Genomic DNA, 19,755 nt, shown 5'->3' on the forward strand with positions numbered 1-19,755 from the left:
TTTTTCGAAACTCGTTATAATAAGTGAGCCATTTAATATATTTTTTAAAACGTCTGTAATTAAGGGTTTTAACGGTATGGGAACCGACCTAAAAGAAAACATGTAAACTTAATTATTTTAAAATATACATGCTATAATTATACATACATAATAAATATACACGCTATAATTAATTATGCCGAATCTGATTTTGCACTAGACTTTGCGGAATGAAAGCTTGCACCTCCCCACGTGTTTGCGGTTTTCGTATTATTTTTTTTTTTATAAATCAAATTTATTTTTACATAAATATTCAGTTATTTAAGGTCGAAGTTCAACTTTAAAAGTTTATAAAATATGAATCTTATCTCTACATTCCGGTAACAAATTTAACACAAATTTACCATAAAATCTTTAGTAATTTTTTCTTTTATAAATGAAGTTAAATTAATAAAATTAATGAACTTTTATATTATTTTATTTTTTCACACTCTCTTTTATTAATTTTTTTTTCTTTAATTATAAAATTTAAAACCAGAAAATTTAAATATAACATGGTCTAAATTTAAATATAACATTGTTTAAATAAATTTATATCAAAAATAAATATAGTTTTAATAATTAAATTATTATTGTTATTATTATTAATATTATTATTTTAATTAAGTTATCATAAATCATATTTATTTATCGAGCAATTGTTGTTTGTAAATTTACCGATAAAGTGCTAAAATCACTGATTAGTTTTATATAGTTCTAAAAATTGTTAACAATTTGCTCAAAGATGAGTAGGTTTTTAACAATAATTATGATGAAAAAACATATCAGGATGAAAACCCCTAAAAATATTCAGAGTAAAACTTGAATAAATTAATTTTTTGTCAACTCACTTATCAATTTCTATTATGTCATAATAGAAATTGATAAGTGAGTTGATAAATTAATTTATTCAAGTTTTACTTTAAATATTGTTCTAATATTCGGTGTAAAATCTCTAATGATATTAGGGATAATATTTTAGGGGTTTTCACCCTGATATATTTTTCATCATATTTTTTTGTTAAGAACCTTACTCAACTTTCAGCAAATTGTTGGCATTTTTTTGATCCAAAATCTTAAAGGATTTTAGAATAAACAACTCCCTATTCAAAATGTTGTATAGGATCCTATGGGACACATAAGATCATACAGTGCCTTGTGATTTTATTCAAGTAAGAATGAAACAAAAAATCCATGGTTTAAGAATTACATTCAAATACAGTCAAATACATATTTATTATACTTTGATGGCATTTAAATATGTTCTCTTGTAATTGACTATATAAAATGTGTACGAATCCATATTTTAAAACTGCTGTTATTAGTTCTATCATAACTATGTTAGGTTTTAACCGCCTTGAGTTTATCAAATAACTTCTTAAAATTGATATTCAATAAATATTTGCTGAAGTTTTTTCCATGCCTTTATTGTCTGTTTAATTAAAGATATTGAATTTTGCTGTGCTTGAAACACCTCTTTGATTTTAATTATAGTAGTTATTTTTCTTGCTCACTTTTTCTTTAGTATGGTGTTAATAATCAATAGTTTTGTGTTGTCCTGAATATGTCTCTTTAATTTTGTCAATTTAAATATTTTTCTAGTACTTTGATTTATAAAGTTTTATGATTTCAGTTACATTATATTATAATATTTTACATTGGTATTATCTAAATCAGTTATATACAACACATATAGGACCAGTCCAGTGATTTTGGCTTTTCAAGAGTAATATATTGCAGCACACTAAATGTGTGCGTGCATGCGTGCGTGTGTGTGTGTGTGTGTGTGTGTGTGTGTGTGTGTGTGTGTGTGAACCTCTGGAAACAAAAATTCTTTACGAAATCTTTTTTCTCACCTCCTAAATGGGTACTATAACAAAAAACAACATAAGACCAAAAAAAAATTTTTGTAGAAATTATTTTAAAAGACCCATAAAGATAAGACACCTTTTTAAAACATAAAATAACATAAAAATTTTTTGTTTTGTGTTAAAAATTAAACTAAGATGGTACCTTCTAAATAAAATGATTATTAAATATTTTGAATTTAAATTTGTTTTAGTTCAATTAAAATGGGGACATTAATAAAATTTTGTGATACTCAATTATTAAATGCTTGTGGTAAATATTATTTGCTTCATTTGCGCAATTTTGCAGGAAAAAAGGTATGTGTTTAGTAGTTAAATTTTTTTTTAAACATGCAATTTCTAAAATGATAAAAAACATAAAGTTAAAATCTATTAACTTTTTTCTGACTTTAACAAAGGGCCATAAAGGGCGTCATGCTAATAGGGGAGGGAGGGGGTCTAGATAAAAAGGATAAAAAAGGACAAGGGGAAGGGGGGTCATCAGAAAAAGACATGTTTCAGAATTTTTTTATTTTAGTTTTAATAACATGGAAAACTATATAAATATGTGTTTTTATGAAGTCAATGTTAGGGAACGTAATGTTTTTAATTATCATAATTAAAGTTTAAATTTTATTTTCGTGTATATATATATATATATATATATATATATATATATATATATATATATATATATATATATATATATACACGAAAGTTATATATATATATATATATATATATAACTCTTAACTGGTTGTCAGAAAGTTTTTCCGTATTTTGTTGACAAAAAGTAAATATTAAAATGCAAGACCGGAATTTTTTTTTATTAATTGATAGACTGCCTGCCCTAACCAAACCCTCAGTCAATGTAGCAGCACTCCCTTATGAGTCAGGCTAAAAGATAGTCGATGTAGCAGCACTCCGTTGTGAGTCAGGCTATTTGTCCGTTTGTTGCAAGTCAGGCTATAAGATATTCAATGTAGCAACACACAATGATTTACAGTAAAAAAAACAAATAAAAGCATTTTATTAAAAAAAATAAAAATAAAAGCATTTTATTAATAAAGATAAAAACATTGTTTATATTGTTAAAAACATTCAGAATGTTTTAAAAACATTCAGAATGTTTTAAAAACATTCAGAATGTTTTAAAAACATTCAGAATGTTTTAAAAACATTCAGAATGTTTTTTTAAAACATTCTGGTCAATTAAATTTGCGTTTTTGTGGTTTTTTAAAAAAGATTAATTTGTAATTAAATTAATGGTTTTTACTTTCTGACAACACGCAAATGTTGGACGAAAGTCAAAAGTAATTAAAAGTGGCGTATTTGTTGGCGTAAGAATCATTTTTTTCCTTCCGTACTTCCCAAATGCAACAATCTATAGAGCTATATATAAATTAGCATAAACTCTTTATCAAAATACAATATGTAAGACTTGAGGTATTAATTATATTCATTGTGACTTATATTTAAGGTAGGACAGGAATCTTCTTTTGGAGAAACAGAATTTTGATTTCGGTGGAAAGATCTGTGCCTCAATCTTTTCAGGTCTAATGTTTGATCACTCCAATGGTATTTGAGTATATTGATCTAGATGGTAAGACAGAGCTCAATGGTTGTTATCTATTATCAAGGGATCAGGGATGTTCTGCCTCTTATTTTTAATATTGGCTAGTGTGCACCAGCCTGTATTTTATGCAAATTGTGAAATGTAAGGATCCCGGATTTTTTTCTTCGAAAAGCTTATATTTCCATGTTATTCCCGTTCAATATCTACCTCCCTTTCAAACTGCTAGTCAGAAGATGGCTTTGAAAGCTATAGCCATTTTAGATGTCATCAGCAAGAATCGTTTTCTTTTTGTATTTTTTCTTATCATCTCCAATATTCAGAACACCATTCGTTGATCATTGAAATCATTCAAACTTCCTCCTTACAAACTATTTTGTCCCTCCATGCAATCAAGTTTGTCACTGTAAACCTGTAAGCATTGTAACTTGTACTTTGCCTCCCAGGTCATGTTAAAAAAGTATGTCAGCATTACTCATTCCAATTTTGTTAATCAAATGGTTATTACCCTTTTGTAAGTTAGACCTGTTTACATTGCCCCCAAGTGCAAAAGAGAGTTAATGGATGTAATTGCAGTAGAACAAAACATGGCCTTTGCTGAATGGTTTGGTAAGGGCAAAATCTAAATGGAGGGCCGTAATACTCCAAATGATGCAACTATTTCAGATGAATCGGACTGCCCTATTCCAATCATATCGATTTAACAATTATTTAAAAGAATCCTTGGATGGATGAAGTGTGTGGCAAGTTCCCATGATACACTTTGATTAAATTTAATATATAGAAGAAGAGTAATATAACATAGTTTTTTTTTCTTTAGCGAGGCCTACAAGAACAAACAACTGAAACAAACATGAAAATACCTAATAAGCTACTGAATGATATTCAAACACAGAAAAATGTAAATGTGAAAAATTTCAGTAAAAATAATTAAATTAAGTACGAATTTTGTTTTAAAAAATAAAGGGAGGGAGGGGGTCCAATTTTATGACATTCTTTTTAAGGGGGTATAACAAAAAAGGACAACCGGTGACAAGGGGGGAGGGGGTCAAAATTGTTTAAAAAATAGTGACACCCTTAATAGACGACCCCAAATACTCTTTTTTCTATAATTATTTTTAGGATAGTTCTGTCCTTAAAATAGTGGTTTTTATATACTTGTGTCATTTTAGAAAAAATTTAAAACATCCTAAACTTTGGAAATTCTGAAAAATGCTATAAAAATTAGCAAGATGAAATTAACTATAGTATTTTTTTATTTATGAAAAACTCCTTTTAGGCTAGTTTTACTAATAGCTTTGCAATAAATGGGCAAACTATAAGTAGCTTGTTGCAATTTAGAACCCAATTATGTCATAAAATGTATTAGCCTGTAAGGTCCATTTTTAGCTATTTTGAAAAAGCTGGTAAATTTTTCAAACACTTTTGTATTGATCTAAGATTAACAACAAGTGAGGCCATAGTGTCTAAAAATTTAAATGTTTTTAATTGTGTTGTGTTCATAACAAAAATTGCAGCATTTTTTAATAATCCAAATTTTTAATTTTATGATTGAAACATTAATTTAAAAAAATTGTAATGTTTCTTATTCTTATTTATTGGAAAGAAAATTACTTTATTATTTGATTGATATTTATTTCTATATCTATATATTAAATTGTTACAACCAATTATTGTATTAATTGTGCGTAGTTTTCTCATGTTGTTATTTCAATCTCTATTGAGTTTAACGCTACAGCTTTTAAGTGAGAATTACTTGTGTGGAATTAGTCTCTTAGGGAATACTTCAGCAATCATTTTCTGTGTAATTCTCTAAAAGGAATTGGTTATTATGCAATCGCTAATCGTTATTCTGAATGTTTGTTAGAAATTATTGTCCAGAGGGAATTGTTTGCGTAACAATTATTACACAAATATCCCTCCAACATGTCAACTGATTCTTGTGAGAGGTACAGCCAAATTGTAAGCTATTTCTCTATGACCTGGTTTTTATGCACTGTTTGAAAAAATGTATTTAAAAACATAAATAAAAGTTAAAACAAAGTTAAAGCAAGCTAATATTTTATATTTGAGTATTGATATAATGATTTTTTATTTTTTTTTACATGAAAAACTTGTTAAAAATATATATATATATTTTTTCAAATAAACAACAGTTAGTTTTTTTGCTTTCCTTAATATTCAGTCTAAATGGAGAAGACTGAATATTAAGTATTTCCTTAATATTCAGTCTTCTCCATTTAGCCAGCGCTTTCGCGCTTAAGTCTTTTCACACTTGCTCACACGCCCGCAAAAACATTAGACAGCGCATAAAAAAGCGCAAGCCAAAAAAAAAATGCGTTTTGTTTTTAATTGCAACAAAACTTTTTTGATCATTCGTTGAACTTTTATGAAATGTGGCCTTTTTTTGCCAGTTTTTTTCAAGTTATTTTATCTAGTATACATTCAAAGCATTCTTTTGGCTATTTTTATTTTAATTTAAATAATAGAAAAAAATGAATTTTCAAAATCACACTGGCTAACTTAAAAATGACCATCCTGTCAGCGCTTTTTTGTGCGCTGGTGTTAAGTTTCAAATGGAGGAGACTGAATATACTGAATAAAACAAGTCGCAAAATATTTCTATATCAAAAAATGTTTTATATCGTTATATTCTTATTTATTTTTTTTCTCAACTTGTATTAATTTTGGCAGTAGAAAGTAACAAACATCCTTAAAAAAAACAAAAAAAAACCCAGTTAAGTATTTAGGTATATTATTTTTTTAACGAAATTTTTCTTTTCTTTTTAATATTCTTTTTAGTTTATTTTACTTAAATTTTCTATTTTGTATAGTCTTTATTTCCTTTCTTTGAGTATTGCTGTTTTACTATCTCTAGTTTTTTATGGCTTTATTTTGCCGCAAATTCTTAAAATGCTTACTATATAAAAACTTGGTCAAGTGGTTTAAAAGAATTACTTTGTGCGTGGACGAACAAGACATGTGATTGTAGGAAGCTTCCCAGGAAGGCTTGTTCAATGATGCTCTTTCTCTTCTAGACAAAGTCCAAAAATGTATTAATAACATAGTTGGACCCACTCTATCTGCTAAGCTTGAGCCTCTTTCCTATTGTCGTAGGGTTGTATCTCTTTCTCTTTTCTACAAATACTATCATGGATGCTTCTCAAAGAAGCTATCATATCAGGGTCCATCAACTAAAACTCATTTTCGTTTGACATATCATTCAGCAAAGTCTCATTTGTTTACTGTATCTGTCCCTGCATGCTCTAAAAACTTTTATTTGTCTAGTTTTTTTCTCTGCACTTTAACTCTCTGGATCTCTCTCCCATCTTTATGTTTTCCTGACTCATACAACCTTCAACTTTTCAAGTCTTCTGTCAACCATTTCCTTGCTCTATTACTCTATTCTTTTTTTCTAGTAACTCCCAACTTAATAGTGGTTGCTTGCAGCCTTGTTGAGAGTAAATCAGAATAAAAAAAATTCATTCATTCAAAAATAAAATAAAAACTTTATTTTTTAATTGACGTCATTGTTCTTTAGTTTTTTCATTTCGCTTATTACATAGTTTTTTTATTTGTGTTTTTTATTTTAAACTTTTAATTTACAATAAAAAATTTTAAACCAACTTATTCAACCAGCTGATTATCTTTAGTTAGAAAAGTAACAAAGATTTTAGCACAGTAATTATTCAAAAAATAAATTTTGTTGAGGTAAATGTCGTTTCAAAATTACTTTTAAAAAAAGATAAAAAAAGTTTTTTATTAAGGTAATTAAAAATACTGTTAGTAAACTAATTTGCTGGTGACACATTTTAGTGTAAGCATTTTAATATTAATTAAGTTAATAATGATTTGTGCTTATAAATGTTATAAATTATTTGTAATTTAAAATTTTTTTTTTTTAAATTTACAAATCAAAAATTTTAATAAACAAATAAAACAACTTTAATTTAGTAAAACAAAATTTACAAATACAAAAATCAATTTTTTTAAAATTTACACATACTAAAGTTATAACTTAGAGAAATTTGTTGCTAATATTTACTTGCGTAGTCAACCAATCTCACCTGGCTGTAGTTGTTTATTGAATTTAATTTTAAAATACCATGAAGCAGTGAAAGTTCTTATCACTAACATTTTATTCGACCGAAATTCTATTGGATAAAAAAAAATTCACTCAAAAGACATTGACGTTCTATTTGTCTGTAGCAACTAAAACTTTTTTATCCACGAAAATTTTTTAATTTTTAACATTCTATTCGAACAAAGTTGTATTTTATTGAAAAATATTTTGCTTCAAAGACCTTAATATTTTTGAATGACTTTGACATTCTATTAATAATTTAGATTCAAGTCAATAAAATTAAAGCGACAACAAAATGCTTTCAAATAATGGAAAATACTATTTTAAAAAGAAATATGGCAAGATTCAATCAAAAACTATTGTAACATTATTTGAGAAACACAAAGAAACAACAAGTGTGCAAAACTATAGTCAACAATATACATCAATAGTAAGTATAAGTCCTCTTAAGTCTACATCAGTAGTAAGTAAAAGTTCTCATCAGTCTACATCAAATATAAGCCAAAGTACTTCTCAGTCTACATCAGCAGTAAGTGAAAGTCCTCATCATTCTACATCAGTAGTATACCAAAGTCCTCATCAGCCTACATCAGCAGTAAGCAAAAACAGTTTACACGCAGAAGTCAAACCAGCACAAATACCAATCAAAAATGTAGAAGACCTACAACTTAAAACAACAGAAAAGTATGAGGTGTTATTTCTCGATTTTTTTTATTCATCATCAAAACAATGTTGGTTTAGTAAAGTTTGCATATCGTTTGCCTCTGGAAAAAAAGTAATCGTGCATTTATTGAAAACCCTGGCAAATTTGAAGATCACCCCTTGAGCGTGCTAGCAATTGCTCAAATAGGCATAGGCATACTATAGCTTTAAAAAATAAACAAGCTTTTGATGAAATGTCTAAGCAAGACTTGAATATCTGGAAAATGCTGCGTGAAAATACCCTTGCAAAAGAAACATTAATAACAAGTAACTCTCGCTTCGTTATTAAAACCTTCTTCTGAGTCATACATTTATTAATTATGAAAAACTGGGCACATACTCATAATTTTTCAGACATTATTGAACTTATTGCTGCCTGTGATTGTAAGGAATTTAAGGCGCACGTTTTCTCTAGCCCAGCAAATACAACATACATGTCTCAGGAATATATTGCAAAGTATATAAACATTATCTTTGATTTTGTCAAAAATCCTTTACTCCAGTCACTTAGAAATGGTAGGAGTTTTTCTTTTTTTTTGGATGAAACTTCTGATATTAGTTCAATTGAACAGTTAACTATACATGCCACTTTCGAACACAATGGCATCGTAAAAGAACATTTTATAAGGATAGTTCCTTTAAGTAAGCTCACCAGTTCTAGTCTATTAGCTGCAAATGTTTTTGATGTTATTCAAAAAAATTTTAGAGCTAATAATATCTCATTTAAAAATGCTTGCTTTGCTTGTATAGACACATCAAGCGTCAATTCTGGTATAAAAGGAGGTTTAAAAGCTTACATCGAAGATGCTGTGCCACTATGTGTTTGGGTTGGATGTACAATAGGGTGGAGTGATTTTCATACTTTTTTGGAAATTCAACTTTAGTAACCCGGGAGTAAGTTCAACGGGGTAAAATATGAGCTCATAAAAATTTTAGCTATCCAAAATAAAAAATGGCAAGCTTAATCGACTTTGAAAAAATGCGAAAAAACGCAATTTTTCTTAATTTTCACGTTTTTCTTCAATTTATGAAATCAATTAATAAAAATAGCAAAACCATTCAAAAGTTTATTTTTTCAAATAAATTTATTCATAATGAAATGGTCAAATAAATTAATAATAAATTATAAAAATTTTATTTAATATAATGGTATATAAGCAATATACTCATTAAAACATTTAATTTATTTTTAGCAAGTTTTTATACCTCATTTTAACGCATATCTATTATTATAAAATGCAATCAAGTTTTAAACAGCAAACTTAAAATTACTTAACTGTATATACAAAGTTTACTTATGTAAGTTATTTTTAGTTTTTTAAAGTACAATTAGTGATAATAAAAATAGTCATGGATACCATCACCAAAATCCAAACATGTTTTTAAGTTGTTTACACTTTATATACATTATAAAGTGTAAACAACTTAATTTAAAGTGAATTTAAGTGTTTACACTTTAACATTATAAAGTGTAAACACTTAAATTCATATTCATGAATTTAAGTGTTTATAATGTATATAAACACTTTATATACATTATAAACACTTAAATTCATGAATATAAGATTTCAATTGCCAAAGGGACGAGCATATGCGAAATATTTCTAAAATAAATATCTTGCAAATGAGTCGAACACTTTACCACTACCCTACTACTGCATTGGTCCTAAATCCTAAACACACTTTTATATTCCTCGCAATCAAAAAAGTAAAAGCAAGTACATTCATATAAAGATGTTTTATTAACATCAAATGCATAACAAAATTATTTATTAAAAAACCACAAAGTCGTTTTTAGTTTCAAAATGTGGTCGAATTTCCCTGGAATTTAGTTTGGTCAAAATATATTTATGACGAGCTTCCCTGCCATATACTTGGTGACTAGCCTCTGTAACTAATTTGACAGCGCGTTCTATGCTCTGCGCATGAGAAGGAAATTCAAGTAAGTTTGGAACTTCTTTAGTTGCAATTAATGCATCGATTTGGTCATCCTTTAACTATATTGTTGATGCCGGTTCACTGCTTTTCTTAAAGTCAATTAATTCTGTCCAAGAAGTTGCTTGAAAGTTTATGTCAACATTAGCAATATTTGTAACACGGCATTCTTTATCTTTACTTGTCCTGAGCTTTTTAATGACTAGTAACGCCTGTTCCCTTATGTTAGAATCTTCATCTCTAAGCATACAATATAAAAAGTTCTCAGGCAATAGACAATATGAATTTTTTTTTAAATTTTTAAAACAAATATTCTGTATTTCCTCATCTTGCTTTCTTATCTGTTCTGTCATTTTAAAGAATATACTCAGAGAATCCATAAATTTAGAAGACCTTTTGCAGCGTGGAAAATAAGAAATCAAAGGCGAGCGGTCAAACTGACCGGCTAATACATAAAATTGACGGTCAGTTGTTTTTATTGGGCGGTCAAAATTTTAATTTTTATTTTGGTTTAAATTTTTAACGTAGCAATTACATTTGCATGACGAATTACGTTTGCATGACGAAACTTTGTAAATAAAACAATAACTTGATACTTTAAAATGAACGAACTCGTATTCCTTTTTTATTTGTATTCTATTTTTTAAAAAAATAAAAAATACACATTTTTATGTTATATCAAAAAAATTTAAACTGAATACTTAATCAAGTATCGTTTTATGTAATACAACTATAATAATTGCCTAAGTTACAAAAAACAAAGTTTTATATAACTTAAAAATGTTTTTTTAAAGATGTTTTTAGATATACGTTTCATCTGATTCATTATCCAAAGTTTCATCGAAAGACAATTTTTAATCTAAAGACTCGTCTGATGGCGATTCTAAATCAATTAATGTTTTTATAGTTGTTTTTTTCTTTTCTTTTTTTGAATAAGTTTTTCGACTTTCTTGTGTAGGCCTTCGCAACGTATCTTCGGCCCATAATTCAATGGCAGGATTCACATCAAATTCTCCACTATTTGTTTCATCAGTACACACCCGAATTAAATTATTGAGCCGTTTTTCAGTTAAGCGATTTCTTGTGTCAGTTTTAATTCTATTCATAAGAGAAAAAAGACGCTCAACCTTTCCATTCGAAACAGGCAATACGAACAACAATTCAACAAGAAGTAGAACTGGACTCCAATCTTTTTTCATAGAACTCGAAAAAATTTGATACCATACTTTACGGTACTCAGTTTTATCTGGTGCCAAATATTTGACAGTGTAATCAACTAAGTTATGCCAAGCATCTAACATATTATTTACACTCCCAGTGAAGCCAGCATTACGTAACGGCATATTATAAAAGTCATACAATTTTTCGATGTTATCATCAGCAAATGAATTATTGGTGTTATTTTGAAACCAGCTACCAGTGTTTAGGATTAACATTCCATACATATCAGGAACTGTATTTTGTGTTTCCAAACGCTCTTCTATGGATTCGGCAATTAACGATACAATCATTGATTTCGAATTCTTAACTAAAGTTAGTGCGTTTGTAAAGTCATGAAGCTCAACATCCTGGAATGAATACTTACCAGTGTTGTTTTTTACTTTTGCAAGGAAACGTTTGACAGTTGGTAAATCATTAAATTCTTTTTTCTTCAAGCGACTTAACTGTTTTTTAGTTTGTTCAATAAATCCAGATGATGCTACGGAATCAATTTCGTTGCTTTGAAAAGATAAAGATAACAACTTTGCTGGCGATAAAACTTCTATGAATAATGCTATATAAAGCGGTATTCGTCCATGATTCTATTGCTGATGATACCCTTTAAACTTTGCTCTTTCTGCTTGAGTAAAACTGAAATCTGCAGTCATGTTTTCGAGATGTTTCATATATACTCCATATTTGTCTAAGATCATCTCAAGTGCTTGAATTTTATGTGCAATCCATCGTGTTCCTATTTATTATTGCACAAGTATTTTATTTTATAAAAAGTTTTTATTGCTCAAAATACTGTTTTATAAAGAACTTTTGTATAAAAAACCAGCATCTAATAAAGTATATTATTTTATAAAGTATTTTTTATAGTTAAAATTGAAAAAAAAATCCAATATACCTGATGCTTTTTTGGGGCGAATACCTGCAATGTCAAATGAATTACCCTCTTCAAGGATAGCAACAAGGTTTCCTAACTGTCGTAACTTTTTTGGGGATTTTTTATAAATGTTATACATTTTCAAAATGATGTTATTGACATCATTAAACGCTTTCATTTGTGCAAATTTATTTTTTAACGCTAACTCAAGGCGATGTGCAACACACCAACCAAAAGTTACCCATGGAATTTCTTTCTGAAGTAATACATTTACACTTGTTCTACTTCCTCTATTTACAGCTGCGCCATCAGCACCAAAACCAACTAATTTAGTTTTAAAATTTTCGATACCTTCTGATTCAAGGGATTGACTAATTTTATTGAAAACTCCTTCAGATGTTCCATGTTCAAGATCAGAAATAGAAAGAAAAGAACACTCAACGCATATCTCGGTCTTTCCTATTGGAGTAGGATCGAAACTGATAATAAATATAGCTTCTTTTTCAATTGCAGATACATCTGTTGATGCATCAATTAAAATACTGAAGTAATTTCGTGTTTTCAACTTATTTCTGAGAATATTTGACAAACTCAATCCAATGTAATCAATAAAAGTTCCACAAGTTATTTTATTTCTATATGCTTGGCCAAACTCTACACCATGATTTTCTTCCAAACGTAGTATTTTAGGGTATACGCTAAGCGGAAGCTCTTCTTTGGCAATAAAGTATGCTACCTCAAATTTTTTTTTTGTTAAATTTAGATCTTTCGTGGTCATGGTTTTCAGGCCCGATAAAATATCAGTTTGCCGCATTTCTTTCTGCAGGTTGCTTAATTTATCATTTCGTTCGCTTACATCCATTCCTTTACTTTTCATTGCTAATTCGTAGGCTCTTTGATGTGGCAAACCATTTGCATGATCAACTGCGGCACTGTGCTGTATCCTACAACTACCTTCATCGCTTCCCCATTCTGGCGTATATCCTTTATAAATATCAATTTGTTTAGTATACTGACGACATACAGTGCATTGTAATGCTGTAACATAGTTTCCATTATATAATATCTCTAGCCATTCATTTGCATTATATTTTGCAAGAGTAGTGTTTACCCATTTTTGAGCTGTTGTTAGCTGTAATTTTCTACTATTGAGTTTTTTCTTCTTTTCAACAGGTGGTTTTAATTCCGATCCTGCTTGTGTTAAAAATGAAAGTGTTGTTTGTCTCTTTTTAGTCGCCTCCATTTTGAAGTGCTGATGTTTGACGATTCTCTTACAATTTAGTAATATAAAAAATGTTCAAATTCGCAATTGTTAATTTGAAACTTATTTAAAAAAACTCATTCATTGCTATGACTTCAGAAATTGAGGGAAAAGGTTACGAGAAAAATGAATGAAAAAAAAGGAGAAAATGTTCGTAGCTACATACATTGATTTTAAATAATGGTTAAATAAGAACTTCAGTCGTTACCGACGTTGAAAAAGAAAAATGATTGCACATTTTATATCTCATTTGTATCATTTTATATCTTTCATTCATTTTTATTTAAAATCATTTTATAAACTATTAATGTTATTTAGTTGATAATAATGTTAATGCCTCTCGTCGGCAGATGCTGAACTAATATTTAATAAAATCATGACAATCGTTTTATGAATTACTATCAAAATTATTTAAGTTACTTAAAACGAAACTTTATACTACAGTATATATATTTTTTAAATTTTAATAGTAGAAAAAAAAAAGCAAACGCGCATTTGGTAATTTTAAATTTATCTAAATATTAAAGTTAACTTCTCAGTCACTCAGCGTCAACCGAACCAAGAGTCTTTAAAATAGAGAACATAAGAACCTCGACAATTTCAAATACGAACTTTCTATTTTCCGGAGTGTTAACTAATTGAAATCTAAGAAATTTATTTTCATCACAGAAGGGCTTGGTGTGCGGCTTTTAGTCGATAATTTGTAAGTTTTGTTGACTACGGATAAATTAAACTAAAAATAAAAAATAAAGGTATTTTTTCATTGCAATTGGCAGCAAAAGGTAAAATTTAAAAGCAAAGGTAGAAAAAAAGAAAAATAAGTAAAATGATGTAAAGAAAATATAAATAAAATGTAGGAATAAAAAAATGTTCTTAGTTAATATTATATTATTATTAAAACAATAATAAAATAAGAACTTCAATCATTTATGAAAAAAGCAGTTATGGATTTCACCACCACTAAAATGAAATTAGTCTTGATAAGTGAAGCAAAAAAAATTAATAGTTTACGTCATTTATAATACTCACTAACGAAGCGATTTAAAGTAGCGTACAAAGGATAAAATTATTTTAGAAGCTTTTTTCAAAGATTTACATTTTATAAAATTTTGGTATATGCATTTTTAAAGGCATCCTGATAATTTGTCAAACATTATATAACTCTTTTTTTTTCAACCGGTCAACCTTGACCGGGAAGAATTCGTTTTGAGAGGTCAAAATAGCAATTTCAGTCATTTCGGGCGGTCAGTGACCGTTGACCGCCCGTTATTTTCCACGCTGCTTTTGATAAGAAACCAAATGTATGCATACACTTGTACAATAAAATTCACAAGCCTTATATGCTCTAGACTTGGTGCTTCAGTACGAGTATACAAAGCCATGATTCGAATTGCTAAAGTCAACCATCTTGCGTTGTTTAGTGGACCAATTTTTCTTCTAAAAAATATGGGATTAACAAATCCTTTAGAAATTCCAAAACAATATTCAAATAATAGTCTTTGATCGTGATTTAAATCATTAATTACTTCAATGGGAATATTTAGTATCTCCACTGGAGTATCAATTTTGGTAAACTTCACTTGTGGGTTAAGATGGAAATCTATAGAAACTTGCTTTCCAATAGGTCCTGAAAATTTATTTGGACACTTCGAACTGCCATCAACTATTTTGAATACTTTTCAAAATGGAAGTTCATTGTGATGCAAAGTACATTCGATAAGGTGTATTTTTCTTTCTTATTTCTTTTCTAAACATGCGACAACTCCAGTTTTAAAACCTGTGTTGACATTTGTATTATCAAGAAGAAGAGCTTGTACTGAATTTAAACTATCATACTCTTTCAGAACATTATATACAACTTCACTTTGAAGTAAACCAGTTGCACCATTTGATGGAAGATTTTTATGAGAGAGATATGAACCATTTTTAAAACTATTTTCATTAGTAAAAGTTAAATGACGTTCTTTTTCAGTAACTCTCGACAAGCGAGTTTCTCCATTTTCAATGACATCCTTAAACTGAAGAACATTTTTATCATCTTTACCATCAACACCCAAACACACCAAGTTACTTAAATTATTATCATGTTGATCACCATATCTTGACATTATTTTCTTCTTCTCTCTATAAAACAACTCAAAGTATTATATTTAGCAAAATATCATATTAAATGGTTTGTAAATAAGCATTTATATAAACTAATAAATAAAAAGATATATTTATATTTGTCTAACTTATATAATGAAATAGTTTTTACCTCTCAATTTTGCTTCGATCTACAACTTGATTCAAATCTCCATGTTTAATGATTCCATAATCTAGAAGTAGAGCATTCGCTAGTGCAGCTGCAGCACGAGATGAGACATCATATCTACAAATAAGGAACTATGAAATAAATAAACAAAACTGAAAAAGCAAAGTATATTATCTATATGTGATCCCTTAACATTCTATATTCACCCTCTCCTCTCCTACTGGGGATGAACAATGAACTTATGATTTTTTTTTCATACTTTTAATATAGTATATCTAAGAAATTTTAATCTAAACTCAATATGTATGAAAATTTTATATACCTGACAGCCTCCATTGCAAATCTATCAAGTTTAATTAAATTATATTGAAAACTTTTTAATGGATTATATTCTTCCTCAGAATCATTTACCTGTAAAAATACTTAGTATTTAAAATATAAAAAAAGCGACCATATATCTCAAGCAGCACACTTTGTAGGGCCAACATTTAAAAAATGTTGACATCGATGAAACAAAGCTGTTTTAGCGTTGCCCCAGTGTGCTGTTTGCAATATATATATATATATATATATATATATATATATATATATATATATATATATATATATATATATATATATATATATATATATATATATATATATATTAGATAAAACGCATTTAATTTTTTTCTTATATTATATTATTATAGTCAGGAACCTTCCTGATAAACTTACAGATGGTGACACAATTTATTTAAAAAAAATTAGATAAGTGTTTTTACTAATTTACTATTGCTCTGTTCTTTAAGAACATTGAGTACTCATTTGTAGGTTATTATAACATTATTTATATATATATATATATATATATATATATATATATATATATATATATATATATATATATATATATATATATATATATATATATATACAAGTATACATATATATGCTACCAAAACATCTGGATCGGATGCTGAAACTTCAGATATGTGACCAGAATCAATCAATGAGTTATGAGCATAAGGCATTTTAACATGATCTATAAGCTCTACTTGACCTAACCTTTCCGGAGTAAATGTACCAGATTTTAAATTAGTCTTTCCTAGCTGATAAATACCTTTTGGACCAATCTTGTTTCTCTGGTCACGAATATATGCCCTGTCTTCAGAAGAGACCTTAAATATAATTTTTAAAAATAATCAACTACTTCAGTTTAATTGAAGTGAAATCAAAGTATAATAAAAAAATTCTTAGTACAATAATTGCAGATTAAAACAACAAATATTCTAATATATACAATAATATATAAAAAATTTAATCAAATACCTTTCTAGTTTTACAAAGACACAAGATGTGCTCTACTTGGCAATTGATGATGCTACACTTAACATCCCTGTCATTACATAAAACAGTCGCTAATTCACAAGTACATGATGATATATCAAAGAGTTCATCTAAAATCATATCTTGATACTCCTTACTTTTAGATTTACAACGTCCTCGGTTTATAGATTTTACTCTTTCAAAAAGATTTCTTAATTTTCTTAAAATTGAATTTCTCTGAAGAAGAGGTAGACGTGGGTTTACTTTATTCCACAAAGTACTGAGAGATTTCTCAACCTCTTCTAGTAGATTCTGTTTGGAAATATTTTGGTTATTGCTTTCAGTAAAATAAAAAAACTGAATTACTTGACGAAATGTTGGAAGATTAGCTGAAGGCATTTCTGATGGGAGGCCTCCGTATTTTAAACTACTTTCCAAACGAGTTTTCCTGGATTTGCTCTTAGGCATTTTTTCTATAAATTGTTTTGCTATTAATAAATTATAATTTAAAAATCTAAAAACAACAAAACAATGCGCAATGCGCATGCCCACTTTGAAAAAAAAATCAAAAAATGGCGGTTTTCCTCGAAAATAGATTAAGTCTAAATAAATGTACATTTTTGTGAACCAGCCATTTTCCAGGCATTATTAGCAAGTACATGTTATACATTTTATTATTATTTTTTGATAATCTATTTACTCCAGGGTTACTATAGTTCTGATTCCAAAATCACTCCACCCTAATGTACAAGTCATAAACTTACGTTATGTTTTAGACGTATTTTGAAGGACTTTCCTACTATAGGTAAGTAGATATTTTTTTACTTAACCTATGGAAGTTTTTTAAGTACCGCACACTAGCCATGCATTTGCTGCAGGAATGCTCTGAAATCTATGGAGAACTAGAAACCATAGTTCCAGCGTGTCCAAGTGTAACATGTTTGACTGCACACGGTCGAGCTTGTTTAGTTGTGCTTAAAGTTTTTTAACCGATTTTACAAGCTTTGTCAACATGCTACACTGAACAAAAAGAAGCATAAGCACTTAGGCTATTTATACAAGCGAGTTTACAATCTAACATTGCAACAATATTAATGCTCTTAGTTGTGTTTGAAGCAATTCGCCCACTTTTGCTAGCACTACAAAGTTCGCAAGTGGGAATTAGTCTCAGTGACATTCCAACTTATGTGAATCAAGCTAATCATAGTTTAGATGATTTAATATAGAGTACTCAACAAAAGTATTTCATGAAAAAAATTTTATTGAAATGAAATCAGTGACAGATGAAAAAACTTTTTTGTTACCAGCCACGAGTTGATTAAAAAAATAATAATAACTTTGACTTAATTGAGTTTGAGTTAATCATTTTTAGATCTTTTGTTAACAGTTTTAAAAGTGAACTAAAAAACACTTTCGCGCAAATGGAATTTTGGCAATCGCTTTTGATTTTTGACCCAAGACAATTGCCTAAAACACTCAGCCAACTGTCTAATTATGATAAAGAAAGCTTAGAGCAACTCATAACTCACTATGGCAGACCAAAAAGCAGTAACAAATTTGGAGCATTACACATTCAAGTTCCAGATATCTCAGAAACCGAGACAAAATTTGAAAGTTTCAAAATTATGTTATTTTCAAAACGCCGAGAATGGGAAAACAGTTTCGATATACGTATATCGAAAGAAAAAAATCAAGTAATAGTCAATAACTTAATTAAGTCAAGAAACAATTTTATGCCTCAAGAGTTATGAAAAGTGATTAATAATGACCCTGTTGTGATATGCTAATTGTATGTTTTAATCAAAATATGAGAATTACGTTGTAAATTGAAAATTTACAACGTAAATCTCATTTTTTTATTTTTTTATTTGAGCCTACAGACAATTGGTGAATATTTGTTTGTAGTTTTTTTCACGGAATATTCACTGTGATTTCTTGTATTCCAGCCATGTTTTTACAATTTTCCTTTGTAGCGGTTTACTGAATTTTTATTTGTATGCAAAATAAAAGCTTTTTGTTTACACAGCAAGTGCCAAGCTTTAGAACTAAATAGTTTTAATAATCATTATCATGCACATTAGATATTATTAGACGACAAAACTTTCTGCGTGATCATCTAGATTTCTTATCACTTTAAACCCAATGGTTACCTGAATAAACAAGCTGGTGTGTTGAGAAATGCTTGTTTAAAATGCGCATGACGAGTCAAGTTTATCTGAAAGCTATCGACCTTTTGATTTAAATAACTATTTTTTCTTATCGCCGATGGCGTTTAAGGCAAAGTTTAAAACAATAAAGACATTTAAATTTTACACTAACAAATTATTTATTGATAAAAGTTATATAAAATTAGCTTGCAAAAATATGAGTATCTGTGTAAATATAAAAAAAGTTAAAAAAAGGTTTTAAGTATTTTAAAAAAATTATTAAAACTTTCCATATAATGTATGTTGCTTTTAAATACAGCCGTCATTTAAAAAATAGTTTTTGCTATTAAAAAGGATGCTAGAGAAATGTTAAAATTGTTAAAAAAGTTCTATTGTAAAAATTTAAATTTTACACTTGTAATAAAAAAGTAAATGAATAAGAAAGAATTCTACATTTACAGTCATACTCATTCTAAATAATCATTTAAACTTTTTTGAAAAATATGATATACTTTTTTATCATATTAAATATTACTT

General features: G+C 28.1%; 3 protein-coding genes across 3 annotated transcripts in view; 1 reads left to right on the forward strand and 2 right to left on the reverse strand.

The window, feature by feature from the left end:
* The first annotated feature begins 2,076 nt into the window (after positions 1–2,076).
* LOC100199740 (transcription factor A, mitochondrial) overlaps positions 2,077–19,755 on the forward strand; it is a 46,787-nt gene continuing 29,108 nt past the window's right edge. The window contains exon 1 of the mRNA XM_065793261.1: positions 2,077–2,183. Within this exon, the coding sequence (XP_065649333.1) occupies positions 2,091–2,183 (93 nt within the window). The 5' untranslated portion in view covers positions 2,077–2,090. The remainder of the gene's footprint in view (positions 2,184–19,755) is intronic.
* Positions 14,812–15,885, reverse strand: LOC136078164 (uncharacterized). Its single transcript, XM_065793260.1, has 2 exons — positions 15,767–15,885; positions 14,812–15,633 (listed from the first exon to the last, which is right to left on the reverse strand). Exon 2 carries the CDS (start codon positions 15,615–15,617, stop codon positions 15,246–15,248), a length of 372 nt encoding a protein of 123 aa, XP_065649332.1. The 5' UTR covers positions 15,618–15,633; positions 15,767–15,885; the 3' UTR covers positions 14,812–15,245.
* On the reverse strand, positions 15,888–17,565 carry LOC136078163 (uncharacterized). Its single transcript, XM_065793259.1, has 3 exons — positions 17,075–17,565; positions 16,702–16,923; positions 15,888–16,174 (listed from the first exon to the last, which is right to left on the reverse strand). The coding sequence occupies exons 1-3, from the start codon at positions 17,537–17,539 to the stop codon at positions 16,049–16,051; spliced, it is 813 nt and encodes a 270-aa protein (XP_065649331.1). The 5' UTR covers positions 17,540–17,565; the 3' UTR covers positions 15,888–16,048.

Source organism: Hydra vulgaris, chromosome 03 (genome assembly GCF_038396675.1).
Source record: "Hydra vulgaris chromosome 03, alternate assembly HydraT2T_AEP".
Taxonomy (NCBI): Eukaryota; Metazoa; Cnidaria; class Hydrozoa; order Anthoathecata; family Hydridae; genus Hydra; species Hydra vulgaris.

Coding starts and splice junctions, on each gene's coding strand:
- LOC136078164 (XM_065793260.1), bottom strand. CDS start 15,617: ATGTCAAGATATGGTGATCAACATGATAATAATTTAAGTAACTTGGTG.
- LOC136078163 (XM_065793259.1), bottom strand. CDS start 17,539: ATGCCTAAGAGCAAATCCAGGAAAACTCGTTTGGAAAGTAGTTTAAAA. Junction 16,924..17,074: donor GTCTTTGTAAAACTAGAAAG/GTATTTGATTAA, acceptor ATTATATTTAAG/GTCTCTTCTGAAGACAGGGC. Junction 16,175..16,701: donor CATCCGATCCAGATGTTTTG/GTAGCATATATA, acceptor GTATTTTTACAG/GTAAATGATTCTGAGGAAGA.